This window comes from Macaca thibetana, chromosome 9 (assembly GCF_024542745.1).
Source record: "Macaca thibetana thibetana isolate TM-01 chromosome 9, ASM2454274v1, whole genome shotgun sequence".
In the NCBI taxonomy this organism is placed as follows: domain Eukaryota; kingdom Metazoa; phylum Chordata; class Mammalia; order Primates; family Cercopithecidae; genus Macaca; species Macaca thibetana.
In genome coordinates this window covers 26,440,315-26,455,029 of record NC_065586.1, presented here as the reverse complement: position 1 = coordinate 26,455,029, position 14,715 = coordinate 26,440,315, and the positions used below count along the sequence as shown (strand labels likewise).

The following is a 14,715-nucleotide window of genomic DNA, read 5'->3' as shown; positions in this document are numbered from 1 at the left end:
TCAAGACCAGCCTGGCCAACATGGCAAATCCCCATCTCCACTAAAAATACAAAAACTACCCAGGCGTGATGGTGCACGCCTATACTCTCAGCTACTGAGGAGGCTGAGGCAGGAGAACTGCATGGACCCTGGAGGTAAGGGTTGCAGTGAGCTTAGATTGTACCACTGTACTCAAGCCTGGGAAACACAGTGAAACTCCATCTCAAAAAAAAAAAAAAAAAAAAATTATTATAATAATAAAAAATAAAATAAAATTTTAGTAAGTTTTGGTAAGCTAAAACATTACATCACAGCAGAATAAAAAACTCACCTTTCTAATGTCCTCATACAGACCTTTCAAGTCTCTCCAACCAAGTTTGAAAGGATCGGTGTATTTTTCACCACTGTGTGTTTTACTGTCCGGGGTTGTGTGATGAAACCTGGGACATGCAAAAATGCACATGACTTCATTTTCTAAGTAAGTTTTATATACATATATATTTGGTAGACTCAGATATGGAAAATTCAGCCCAAATACTTGCTAGAAATTAATCATGAATCTGAAAAGGTCATTATAATTTGGAAAAACATACAGAATTCTGTTCTTGCTAAATGACAGATCAATAGATAATTTTTATAACTACGACCTTGAGAACCCACAAATTCAAAGATAAACTGAACTATGTTCATTGTGTTCTGCATTGAGCTCAAACTTTATTACATTCCTGTTTTTTGAATAGGCAGAGATCTACAATTTAGAATAGAAATTTACAGGCAATATAATTAACAATTTTAGGCCGGGTGCTTATGTCCGCAATCCCAGCACTTTGGGAAGCTGAAGGTGGGAGGATCGCTTGAGGCCAGCAGTTCAAGACCAGCCTGGGCAACATAGTGAGCTCCCCATCACTACAAAAAAAAATTTTTAATAACGATAAATTTAAAAATGGATAATTTTGGTAGTTGCAGTATGGACTGTAAACTTACCGTGATATACTATATACATTTGGACAGGCAGATGTTAAATGCTTCACAAGATTAATATAGGGTATCTATAAAATAAAAATATCAAGAAATTTATAAGAATATTCCTGAAAAACTGTAACATTAGATGATAACACCCCCATAATTATAATCTTTATCTTCTAATCACCCATTTATAGGCAGATTGCAAACTTTAGAGAAAGAATAATTTTAAAAGTTTCCTTTTGTTATTACAAAATACTTGTCATTGCAGAAAACATAAATAAGAAAAAAGGAGAAAATAAAAACCATCTTCAGTCCCTCCCTTCCCCCAAAGAAAGTCAATTTCCATATTCATATCTATCTTTCCAGACCTGAAAAGTAGTTTTAAAACAATTTCCTTCCATTTAACTAAGATTGGTCAGAGGAAAAAGATTTCAATAGCAAGGAAGGAATTTATATTTATACAAGCACTGTCTATTTTAAGTTCTTGTTCCTCAACATACTTTGGAAATGGTACTTTTGGATAAATATTGTCAAAAAAAAACCAACCCACCTCAGGACATTTTGATATTACACATGGGAGAACAGAGTTTGAAAGCACATAAACCAGGGTGTTAAAAGTAGTTATTCTGGAATGAATTGGATTGTGGGGTGTTTTGTTTTATTCCTTCTTTTGGCAGATATTTTCTGATTCTTCTCTAATGAACATGTATCGCTCTAGCCATATTACAATGACAATGAAGGTTGACTTTGCCAGGCAGCAGTCAAAGTAGTTGGTCTGAGTTTCATTCTTTCCCTGGCAGCATTACGTATTCATTAAACCAGTAAGAACTTTCATGATGTCCCAGGCAATTACCATGTAACAAGAAAACAAAGTGACAATCCTTCCTCATGCTTTATATGACAACCTATGTCTTTCAGTCTACCTGGGTAATTAATTCATATGAGTTCAGTATTTTATTACAATACTTATCAATAAGGGCATCTTAATGGAAGAGTAAAAGTTCTTCAGTAAGAGACTTCATAATTATTATCAGGTCTCTAGTAATAGTTATTATTAGTAGAAATCCTGAGCAAAAGTGATCCTCCTGCCATGGCCTCCCCAAGTGCTGGAATTACAGGTGTGAGTCACTGCACTTGACCAAATAACTATGATTAGTTATAATAACTAACTGAACTATTCTAACTGAATAGTTATTCAGTTAGAGAACTCTAATCTGGGTTGAAGGATTAAAATTACATAGCTAATTAGTACAGGGGGCGCTTTTTACCACCAAGTGGCCTAAAATTTATTAGTAGCATGGACTTTGGAAGACAGATCTCGATTCAAATCTCAACATTTGTGTTACTTTGTGACATCTTTCTGATAATACCCACTCATGGAGACAGGTGGAGATTAATTTAGAGAGCATATATAAAGCTCTTAGCTCAGAGCCTAGTACACAGTATACATTTAATACAATATCTATTCAATCAAGCTACTATTTTCTGCTTTAAAAGTACTTTAGAGCAGTTTTCCAATGTGAGGTTAGAAGTGCTCAGAAAGGCAGTGAAGTATGAAAAGAGAAGGGCAACAGTCATTTTCTAATTCCGATTTTGTTCCTTACCTTTCCCTCATACACTCTCTGAAAGTCAACCTTGCCTCTCATGAATTTACTTTTATTTTATTTTTCCAGGCTGGAGTGTAGTGGTGCAATCATAGTTCACTGCAGCCTCAATCTCCTGGGCTCAAGCTATCCTCCCACCTCAGCCTCCTGAGTAGCTGGGACTACAGGGACATGCCACAACGCCTAGCTGATTTTTAAAATTTTTAGTAGACACGAGGTGTATCAGTACATTTTCACATTGCTATAAAGAAATACCCAAGACTGGGTAATTTATAAAAGAAAGAGGTGTAATTGACTCACAGTTCTAAACGGCTGGGGAGGCCTCAAGAAACTTACAATCATGGCAGAAGGAAAAGGGAAAGCAAGGCACCTTCTTCAATAGGCAGCAGGAAGGAGAATGAGCACAGGAGGAACTACCAATCACTTATAAAACCATCAGATCTCAAAAGAATTCACTATAACAAGAACAGCATGGGGGAACCTGCCCCCATGATCCAATTGCCTCCACCCAGGCCCTCCCTTGACACATGGGGATTAAAATTCGAGATGAGATTTGGGTAGAGACACAGAACCAACCGTATCATTCTGCCCCTTGCTCCTCCCAAATCTCATATTCTCACTTTTCAAAACCAACCATTCCTTCCCAACAGTCTCCGAAAGTCTTAACTCATTCTAGCATTTAACTCAAAAGTCCAAGTCCAAAGTCTTACCTGAGACAAGTGAAGTCCCTTCCGCCTATGAACCTGTAAAATCAAAAACAAGTTAGTTACATCCAAGATACAATGGGGGTACAGGCATTAGTTAAACGTTCCCATTCCAAATGGTAGAAATTGGCCAAAATAAAGGGGCTTACAGGCCTCATGCAAGTCCAAACCCAGCAGGGCAGTCATTACTGAAAGCTCCAAAGTGATCTTTGACTCCATGTCTCACATCTAGGTCACACTGATGCAAAGGGTGGGCTCCCAAGAACTTGGGTAGCACTGCCTCTGTGGCTTTGCAGGGTTCAACCCCCACCACTATTCTCATGGACTGGCACTGAGTGCCAGCAGCTTTTCCAGGTGCACAGTGGAAGCTGTTGGTGGACATTCTGGGGTGTAGAGGATGGTGGCCCTCCTTTCACAGCTCCATTAGGCAGTGCCCCAGCGGGAACTCTGTGTGGGGGCAGCAACCCCACATTTCCCTTCTGCACTGTCCTAGCAGAGGTTCTCTAAGAGGGTTCTCCCCCTTCAGCGGACTTTTGCCTGGGCACTGAGGCATTTCCATACATCCTCTGAAATCTAGGCAGAGGTTCCCAAATTGTTGTCTTCTGTGCACCTGCAGGCTCAACAGCACATGGAAGCCACCAAGGCTTGGGGCTTATACCCTCTGAAGCAATGGCCCAAGCTGTACCTTGGCCCCTTTTGGCTACAGCTGGGAAGCAGGGGACCAAGTCCCAAGGCTGATCTTGCACAGCGCAGCAGGGCCCTGGGCCCAGCCCATGAATCCATTTTTCCCTCCTAGGCCTCCTGGCCTGTGATGGGAGGGGCTGCAGAGAAGGTCTCTGCTGTGCCCTGGAGACATTTTCCCCATTCTCTTGGCTATTAACATTGGGCTCCTTGTTACTTATGCAAATTTCTGCAGCCAGCTTGAATTCCTCCCCAGAAAATTCTTTTCTATCACATCTTTAGGCTGCAAATTTTCCAAACTTTTATGCTCTGCTTCCCCTTTAAATTTAAGTTCCAATTTCAGATCGTCTCTCTAAAGCTCAAAGTTCCACAGACCTCTAGGGTGGGGCAAAATGCCGCCAGTCTCTTTGCTAAAGCATAGCAAGAGTGACCTTTGCCCAATTCCCAGGAAGCTCCTATCTCCATCTGAGACCACCTCAGCCTGGACTTCATTGTCCGTATCACTTTCAGCATTTTGGTCAAAGCCATTCAACAAGTCTCTAGGAAGTTCCAAACTTTCCTGCATCTTCCTTTCTTCCTCTGAGCCCTCCAAACTATTCCAACCTCTGCTTGTTACCCAGTTCCAAAGTAATTTCCACATTCTCAGGTGTCTTATATCAATGCCGACTACTTTGGTACCGATTATCTGTATTGGTCCGTTCTCACACTGCTATAAAGAAATTACCCATGACTGGGCAATTTATAATTATAGGAAAGGGGTTTAACTGACTCACAGTTCTGGATGGCTGGGGAGGCCTCAGAAACTTATAATCATGGGGAAGGAGGAGAAACAAGCACCTTCTTCACAAGGCAGCGGGAGAGAGAATGAACACAAGAGGAACTACCAAACATTTATAAAACCATCTTGTGAGAACTCCCTATCATGAGAACAGCATGGGGAAATCCACCCCCATGATCCAATTACCTCTACCTGGTCTCTCCCTTGACCCTCCCTGGTCCCCAGTTGTAACTGGGGATTACAATTTGAGATAGATGTGGGTGGGGACACAGAGCCAAACCATATCAGGAGGTCTCACTAAGTTGCCCAGGCTGGTCTCGAACTCCTGAGCAAAAGCAATACTCCTGTCTCAACCTCCCAAAGTGTTGGGATTACAGGCGTGAGTCACCACACTCAGCCAAAGAGAAAGTGCTAGGTAAGAATCAAAGACATAGCCGTGTGCCAATCCTCAAGCATGGGGGATTGCTTGAGTCCAAGAGTTCAAGACCAAGCTGGTCAACACAGAAAGTCCCCATCCCTAAAAAAAAAAATTAAAAAAAAAAAATCAAAGATATACTGAGAAGTGATTTGGCATGATCACATGCACACTGGTTTTTATCCTATTACAGTATTTGTTCACACTACTAGTGAAGTCAGGAGAATGTACAACCATTAGGAGGTAGTAGAGCTCTGGTGGAGAGCAAGACTTGGCTTAATTATTGCTGCTATTTGTCCCTGTGGCTTAGTTATTGTAGTTCTGTGTCCCCAAGGACTATCAGGCCCTGAAGAAACCAAAACATACATGCTTGAGGCAGACACCAGAATGCTAACATATTAACGTACAGTGAAAAGCATCACTGACACACATCAGAAATACATGGTCTTGGCATCACGAGTCCACACAATCCCTCCTTGTCATCATTCGGGCAGACAGGAAGGCCATAAAGCATATTCTCTCCAGAAAAGCACACTTTCCCTGGCTAAAGTTGCTTGGTGGGCATGAAATTTTTTTCAAAAGAAGTGTCAAGCCAGGTGTGGTGGCTCACGCCTATAATTCCAGCACTTTGGGAGGCTGAGGGGGGTGGATCACTTGAGGTCAGGAGTTCCAGACCAGCCTGGGCAACACGGTGAAACCCCATCTCTACTAAAAATACAAAAATTAGCTGGGCCTAGTGCTGTACGCCTGTAATCCCAGCTACTTGGGAGTCTGAGGCAGGAGAATTGCTTGAACCTGGGAGGTGGAGGTTGCAGTGAGCCCAGATTCCGCCACTGCACTCCAGCCTGGGAGACAGAGTGAGACTCTGTGTCCAAAAAAAAAAAAAGCATGTAGTGGCATAAGAGGGTGGATGCACCCATCTCTTCAAATACTGGCCTCATCTGTGGAACTAGAAATATCTGAAGTCTGGAGAGAACAGTCCTGAAATGGATCCCAGCAAAGCCTCCTTTAAGCCTCTTTTTCCACGTGCCCCTCACCCCCCCCCCCATTCTGTTCTCTTTACTGTCTAGCCTTGTCTAGTTGCCCAGCTGCCATTTGGTCTCCAAATGTCTTTTTTGCTTTTGATTTTTTAGAGATAGGGTCTCACACTGTTGCCCAGGCTGGAGTGCATTGGCACTATCATAATAAATAGCTCACTGTAATCTTGAACTCCTGAAATCGAACGATCCTCCTCCCTCAGGCTCCTGAGTAGCTGGGACTACAGGCATGCACCACCACACCCGGTGATTTTTTTCCATATTTTGTAGAGACAGAGTCTCGCTATGTTGCCTAGGTTGGTCCCAAACTCCTGGCCTCAACCGATTCTTCCACCTCAGCCTCCCAAAGCGCTGGGATTACAGGTGTGAGCCACTGCACCTGGCCCAAGCCTCATTTTGGATAATTTGTGATATGCATCCACTTTGGTACAAAGTAGATATTTATAAGTGTTATATATTTCATACTGGGAAATTATGTTTGATGAGAACACGGACACAAAATCTGAATTTAAAGAGTACTAAATTCAAATAAACTTAAATAACAGTGAGTCCATAGATTTTGTACGGTTATGCTAATAGCATGGGCCTACCCCAGGGCACACTGAGAATCATCACAAAGTGCAGAAGGGCTCACAGGGGCTAAACTGACCAGAAGTGGAGAAAAAGGAGATTGGAACCCAAAGGCAGCAGAGGAGACCCTGAGAGAATGGGCTATCGCTGAGACTCTGACTTTAGAGGACTCCAGGGTTTCTCTCCTCCTGACGGCCTCGGGCCTTTCTCCTTCCAGTGCCATTCCAGCCCCATCCAGGTATGCTCTCCTCCGGAAGCCACTGCTGGACACCTAAGGTCCGGTCCACCCTAGCACCAGCCCTGCATTCTCCACAAGACCTTTTCGGACTATTCCGAGGCCGATTTGATCCTCCGTTTCTCGGAGACAGCTCTGAGCACCTTTGACTCTAAAATTTCAGGCAAGATCTGTCTTCTTCTAACTCGAAAGTAAATAGCTGCAGCCGCTCTCCAGGCTTAACCTTGTCCATATCGCAGCAGTCAATCTGATCGCTCCCGCGCTTCCCCCAGGACCCGGCTACCACCGCTTTTTCCACTGCCCCAAACGCTCCCGGGATGCCCAAGACACCGCTTTCTGCAACCCCGTGTAGGGCGCCCCTACTTCAATCCAACGCTCGGCCCCGTCATACCGCGGGCACCCCTCCGCTCTGGAGTCCCACCCTGGAGCTACCCTGTGCGCCCCCGCGTCGCGATGCACGTGCTCCCTGCTCCCATTCATTCCGCCCGCCGCTGTCATTGGAGCCGTGACCTCTGAGCCCCGCCGGGCGCGCGCCTCCCAACCTCACCTGCGCGTGGGCGTCGGCAGCTGCCTGCGGCCCCCGCGGTCCCGCAAGGCCGGGGCAGCCGGGCCCGGGGCTCCGCGCCGCCGGCCTCCAGGAGCAGCCGCGCAGCCACCGCCACCAGCGGGAGGCCATGGTCGGAGTCTGAAAGTCGCGGCAGGACGGCGGCTCCGCCTCTGGTCCGCGATCCTCCTCCAGGGACCCGGAGCCGGAAACCTGGCACAGGAAGCGCTTCGGCCACACCCGGGCCCGCGGTTCGCTCCTCCCCGCGTATGGCCCGGCTGCCAGCGCCGGGACCTCGGGTACCTGCCACTCCGCAGCCAGCGGGGACCGCGGCCGCTCCCGGGAGGCAGCGGGGCAGGGGCGCGCGTAGACCCGGTCTGGGGACCCCGGGCGTGACCTTCCCCGGGGCAAGCCTCCTATCCCCACCCCTTCCCGGAAGCCGTGCAGGGGGACTGGCCACGCCTCCAGTCATAGCAAAATGTCCCTGTGGGGACCTTTTATTAGCAAGAAATAGCACCGCGCGCGACTCTTGCAGTCACTAACTCTTGTTCTGCGTGTTTAGGCAGAAACATAACTCAGAGAATCGGGTTCCCGCTCCGCAGCCTAAGCCAGAGGCGACGGTTTCCGCCACGCTATGGTCGGCTGCCTTTGCAATCTGTTCTTGAAGGAAGTTCCAGCCCATCGCATCTTCCTAGGAACATGTCGACCACGATCAGGGCTGTTGTGAAATAGGAGCTAAAGTAGCCTGGTGTCTTGACTTTTGACTTTTTGCCTTGTAGGTATAGTTTGGCAATCTTGCTCACACATGGGTGTGAACCTGCGTGTACCCAGCCCGGGAGATACTGGAGTCTGCACAGGATTAGTACCCCTCATGGGTTAGAAAGACCTTTTTTCCTTAGCTCTAAGGCCAGATCTACTGGTGCTAAGAGATAGCGTGTTTCTAACAGAAATTAAGTGATATAGTTAAGCATTCGGTGCATGCACTCAAACACACAGAGCCAGTGAGATAGAGGGTAAGCATTAGAGATACGGAAATGCAATTTAGTACTCAAAAAATTCACTCTAATGAGGAAATAGTCCAGCAAATAGGTAATTGCAGTTCCCTGATTCATGTATTTTCTCGTTCTTCTTGCGTTAAAGAATGCGGTAGCCTCATAGCTGGGTACATTAATTTCATATTTAGTCGTGTGGGTTTTTATGGAATGAAGACATCATAGACTGTATAAAGACATCTATAAAAATAAGCCAGTTTGATGGGTTTTTTTCATCTTGAAGAATGGCATGTAAAAATAAGCAAAGTGCTTTATGAGTAAATGTTAATATGCACCTGTAGTTTATCTTGGTATAGATTAGGTTTATATATTAAGAAACATCCCACAGGTAGAACTTGCCAAGTAGAGTGTGGCAATAAGCACTCAGGTTGTACTTGACAATCCTATGACTAAGACATTATCATTTGCCCTTTTTTGTATATAAAGATAAGGAAACATAGAGAGAAAATACCGTATTGTCAAATAAGTATCACACTCAAGCTCACACAGTTGACAAGTATGGCACTACACAATTTTGTTAGACCATGTTCATTTACAGATTGCTTGACCACATTAAAACAGACAACATTGCTCTTAAAAAGATGCTGTAGGTTGGGTGCATTGGCTCAGCCTGTCATCCCAGCACTGTGGGAGGCTGAGGCAGGTGGATCACTTGAGATCAGGAATTTGAGACCCGCCTGGCCAACATGATGAAACCCATCTCTACTAAAAATGCAAAAATTAGCTGGGCATGGTGGTGCAAGTTCTGTAATCCCAGCTACTTGGGAGGCTAAGGCAGGAGAATCAGTTGAACCTGGGAGGCAGAGGTTGCAGTGAGCCAAGATTGTGCTACTACACTTCGCCCTAGGTAACAAAGTGAGACTCTGTCTTTTAAAAAAGAGAAAAAAGGATGCTGTAGTATTGCAAGGCTAAGTAGGGAAAGCAAATGAAGTTCCTCAAGACTTCCAACGTTACTGTATAGCTAAACTCTTGAGAAAAAACAGTAACCTACCAATTGGACATGCGGAATTCATTTAACCCAGCTAGGCCAAGCATGAGTTGAGGAAGTTAAAAACATTATCTGAGTTGTGCAGGTAACTGCTAAAGAACAGACTTCTTTAGTCTATTTCTCTGCCCTTAGACAAATGTAAGAGCCAGTGCAGATGGAACAAAATGGCCTATGTGTAACTGAAAGTGATCAAGGCTGTCGTTTTGATGTTGGAGTATTAGGTACCCGCAAAGACATTTTCTTGCCATATTGATGATACTATTTAAAACATAATATCTACAATAGGACCAGGTTTTATAGCCAAAGAGATTGTAAATATAATACCAGGTCAGACAGAGTGGGTCATGCCTGTTATCACAGCACTTTGGGAGGCCGAGGTGGCAGGATTGTCGAAACAGGTCAAGATGTCAAAACCAGTCTGGGTAACATAAGCAAGACCCTGTCTCTACAAAAAATAAAATTAGCCAGGTGTGGTGGTGTGTGCCTGTAGCCCTAGCTACTCAGGAGCCTGAGGCGGGGAAGTTTGCTTGAGCCCAGAAGTTCGAGAGTTCGAGGCTACAGTGAGTTGTGATCATGCCACTGCACTCCAGCCTGGATGAAAGAGTGGGACACTGTCTCCAAATAAATAAATAAATAACAAATAAATAAATAAATAAATAATCATATATGTTACTGTGTCTTGATTTACAGTACTGTGTGAAACATCTCATCCTGTTGTTACTAAATAAATGATCAATGAATTATCCAAATTATCATACTCTGGTAAGCACATTTATTGAGAGAAAAGGTTCAAACATTTGCAGTGAAAGCTAGTTTCACTCACTTTGTTGTTGTTGTTGTTGTTAGTTTTTGTGGATTTCATAGCCTTGTGCAAAACTGAATTCTAAAGAATTTAATGTTGCCAGTACTGATTTTCCTGAGATCTAAAGATAGGGGGTTAGTATGCTTTTGGAATTTTCTCTGGGGTTTTTAGTCTATGACTTATTAGCTTGTTAAAGCATCAAATGAGTGAGGATTGAATATGCCTGAAATAGCCTTCTTTGTTCCACGGCTGGTGATCACATGTATTGACCAGCAGCTGTCTTGCCGGGACATGCATCAAGCGGTAACAACATGATAACCACTAATGGAACATGATATGCTGCCCCTGCCCTACCAATGTTAGATCATCATAAAGGAGATTGTGCTAATTATATAATCTAGTTAATTCCACACAGAGGCTCTCCCACAAAAGAAGAAAATATACTGTTGGTTCTTCCACTTATAATCATATTGTCCAGTTTTCTGGTGTGAATGCTAAAATCTGCCACTTTTTGATTGACTACACATTTATTCCCCCAGGATGCTACCTTATAATACATCATGGTCTTAAGGGAATATATGAAGGGCTAAATATGGCCCATATGGCCCGTATTAGCCTGTTTTTATTACTCATTTGAGGAAGCTAGAAAATTGCTGTTGTAACTGACATTTAGTTCACTTAAGCCTGGATGGAATAAATTGGCGTTGCTCCAGACAGTGGAGCAAATTGTCCTAATGCTACCTTTCTCCAGTGATTTGAAATGTTATTTTCACTATATAGGAAATTATTTTACAGCTTTCTGTTGTTTCCGTGCTTTTTATTGAGTTCCATTGATCTCTGCATCTATTTTTAGAATAGCAATATTTTTTATTGTATTCTTTTAATTTTTAATATAAGCAAACTTGTTTCTCTTGCTTAAAAAACTTATCTGTTTATTTTTTCAGATTTGCACACTAAGGTTGTCTATTTCTTCAAAAAAATCCTGCTAGGCTATTAATTGGATTCCTATTATGTTTATTAAATAATTTAGTGACACATTTTGACAGTAAATCGCTATCCAGAAACAGGATTTTTGTCTCTTAGTCTTAAAGTTTTATTAACATACCTACTCTCTTCTATTTTATTTTATTTTTTTTTTTCTGTTTCAATGCTTTGGATTGGAAAAACAGACTACGAGTTTAGGTATTGTTTATAAAATAAGAGTAAATACGTTCTGAGACTCTAAAACGTGTTCAAAGCTTTCTTTTCCTCTACAGCTTTGAAAATACGGTACATGTGTTTCAGTGTATGGACTTACTGAGACATGGTTTGTCTCTGCAGAGGCAATTTCTAAACTTTTAGCTTTGTGGGTGGGCATCTATCAAATGTGGGATCTACAGCAGTTTTATGCATCTAGTAAGCCATGTATTAAATGGTCTTAAATTATTTGTGTATCTTCTATACCTGTTTCCTTTTGCTAATTGTGTTTCCAAAGGGCAGAATGCATGTGATTATGTGCCTAATGGATTTTGGTTCCATTGAATTAACTAGTACTATACTTGTAATTCTGTAATGCAGCTCACCTCCACTTAAAAATATATATTTTTGGGCTGGGTGCAGTGGCTCATGCCTGTAATCCCAGCACTTTGGGAGGCCGAGGTGGGTGGATCGCCTGAGGTCAGGAGTTTGAGACCAGCCTGACCAACATGGTAAAATCCCATCTCTACTAAAAATACAAAATTAGCCGGGCATGGTGGCACATGCCTGTAATCCCAGCTACTTGGGAGGCTGAGGCAGGAGAATTGCTTGAACCTGGGAGGTGGAGGTTGCCGTGAGCTGTGATCACGCCATTGCACTCTAGCCTGAGCAACAAGAGAGAAACTCCATCTTAAAAAGAATATATATATATATATATATCTCTGATTTACCTTCCATGAGTGAAGATCTTTGAAGACAGGGTATGTGTCTTCCCGTTTTAAACTTTTTCCATTCCCTAGCCTCTTGAACAGTTCCATGATGTACTGTCCTAAATGCATGTTGGCTAGGTCGTGTTGAAATGACAAAGTAGCCTTCAAATAACAAAGCATGAAGAAAATAGTGACTTGGGTTTCTTGAAGAACCATAGGCTTTCTAAGGGATATTAGTGTTGTATATGTAACAAATGAGAACATTAAGAAAGATGTTTTATTTTATCAGCTATGTTGCCTGTTGATCGTGTTAAAGACAATTATGTTCATAAAGTGAAAAACTGTATTTTTTCAATCTCCTTCCCAACTCCTTTCAAATCAAGAGTATGTCTTGTAGCAGTTTCAAAGGTTAGGCATTATTTTTTCACAATACAAATACTTAACTCACTAAAATATTTACTTAAAATAATTTTTTAGAGTTAATATTATTAGTCTAATTATACATGACTATCTGTGTTTAAAATTCAAATACTAGATGTCATTCTTAGAAATCACACTTTGATACTTAGTTTCAACTTAAAGTTGTCTTACAAGGAAAATACGCTTTTGTGAAAAAGAGGAAAATGAGTTAAATTGTTATCTTAGATATCCTTTAATGGTCTCTCATAAACTCTCAATTTTTTCTCATAATATAAATGAATTTGGGTTAAAAATAGGACTTTTTTTGTAGTTTCTTAAGTGAATTTGTCCTAGGAAAAATATTGTTTTACCATGCATCATAAGAAATCCAAAAAAATTTTAGAACCATCTAGTAGGACTAATTTTTCCCAAACAGCATAAACATAGACAGTGTGGTACATCTCTTATGAAAAAAATTAATAATATATTTTCAGAAGAGGTTTATTCTTTGAATTTTCTTCCATTAAGTCTCTATTCTTAAAAATTATTAGGCCAGGTGCAGTAGCTCCATCCTGTAATTGTAGCACTTTGGGAGGCCAAAGTGGGAGGATCACTTGAGCCCAGGAGGTTAAGGCTGCAGTGATCCATGATTGTGCCTCTGCACTCCAGCCTGGGTGACAGAGTGAGCCTGTGTCTCAAAAAAAAAAAAAAAAAAAAAAAAAAAAAACCTGAAAGATGACTTCAGTTTGTAAATTTGTTTTTCCTGCCTCAGGAAGTTCTAGAAAATATTTTGGACCTTGATTTATCTGTTTCAGAAACAGACGATTTTATCCAGCTTGTAAGTGGTGAAAAGACAGTGTTTGGATCCATTCCACTGGCTCACCAATATGGAGGCCACCACGTAAAAGTAGCAACAGCACCACTTCCCTTATGCAAATAGAATTATTTGATGGAAATGCTGTCCTACTAAAGAAATTATTTTACATTAAGTTTTAAATTAGTGTATTGGGAGTTCAACAAGATGTGTCTAAAGGAATATGCCATCAGAGGATGTTTCTAGATTAGCTGATGTGATTTCTTCCTGTGCTAAAGCTGGAGGCTAATTCTTTGAATGGAATGGAGAATACTGGGGCAGCACAAATATAAATTTTCTGTGGATTATTGCTAGAGAACTCATTGAGTGCACTTTTGGCAAAATGAGGTAGTACAATGTGTCAATATAAAAGGACAAATAAGCTGGGTGCAGTGGCTCATGCCTATAATCCCAGCACTTTGGGAAGCTGAGGCAGGCAGATTGCTTGAGTCTAGGAGTTCAAGACCAGACTGGGCGACATGGCGAAACCCTGTCTCTACAAAAATTAGCCAGGCATGGTGAGACATGCCTGTGGTCCCAGCTATTTAGGTGGCTAAAGTGGGAGGATCGCTTGAGTCTAGGAGGCAGAGGTTGCAGTGAGCCGAATTTGTGCCGCCACACTGCAGCCTAGGTGACAGAGTGAGACCCTGTCTCAAAAAATAAATAAATATAAAACAATTAAAAAGAAGGACAAATAGACTATAATTATATCAAGATAGCCATAAAACAATTTACAGCTACTAGAATGGGAGTAAATCAAGATTCCTTTGGGGTGTTATTTGTACTGCAGAAATCAGGAAGGAATTAAGGAACATTCTGGAAATTCAGCAAGATGTTTTAAGCAAGAAATTAAGCAACAAGTTCAGGGTGTGGTATCTGACTAATTAAAAACAGAAACGAGAACATAGAACCAGTTGTTGTGACTGTGACTTTCCTGTAAGCTAGATACGATTAACACTCTCTGGTGGTTTGGGGGCTTTTTGGTAATGCTGGTTTGCTCAGAAACAATTTTTAAGACACATAGTAAAGTATCGTAAGATTGGTGTAGGATTACATTAGGAAATACATGTAAAGTGCTTAACATGTTAACTATTACAATTATTATAACATCAGGTTCTGGTTTGCTGGGTTAGTTATATCCTTTCTTCTTCAAAGTCCTATAGACTAAAAGACAAAGTAATCAGGCCATTAGGAGGACTTTAAGGATCACCTGTGACAAACT

General features: G+C 42.1%; 1 protein-coding gene across 2 annotated transcripts in view; it reads right to left on the bottom strand.

Moving 5' to 3' along the window:
* Positions 1–7,693, bottom strand: part of PDSS1 (decaprenyl diphosphate synthase subunit 1) — a 51,518-nt gene extending 43,825 nt beyond the window's left edge. Inside the window, exons 1-4 of one of the 2 annotated variants that reach the window (XM_050804547.1) lie at positions 7,517–7,693; positions 3,260–3,292; positions 964–1,028; positions 311–419 (exon numbers count right to left, since the gene is read on the bottom strand). In XM_050804547.1, the coding sequence (XP_050660504.1) occupies positions 311–419; positions 964–1,028; positions 3,260–3,292; positions 7,517–7,645 (336 nt within the window). In that variant the 5' untranslated portion in view covers positions 7,646–7,693. Of the gene's footprint in view, positions 1–310; positions 420–963; positions 1,029–3,259; positions 3,982–7,516 lie in introns of those variants that run through there. The other variant, XM_050804548.1, reaches the window with a different exon arrangement.
* Between the last annotated feature and the right edge of the window lie 7,022 nt (positions 7,694–14,715).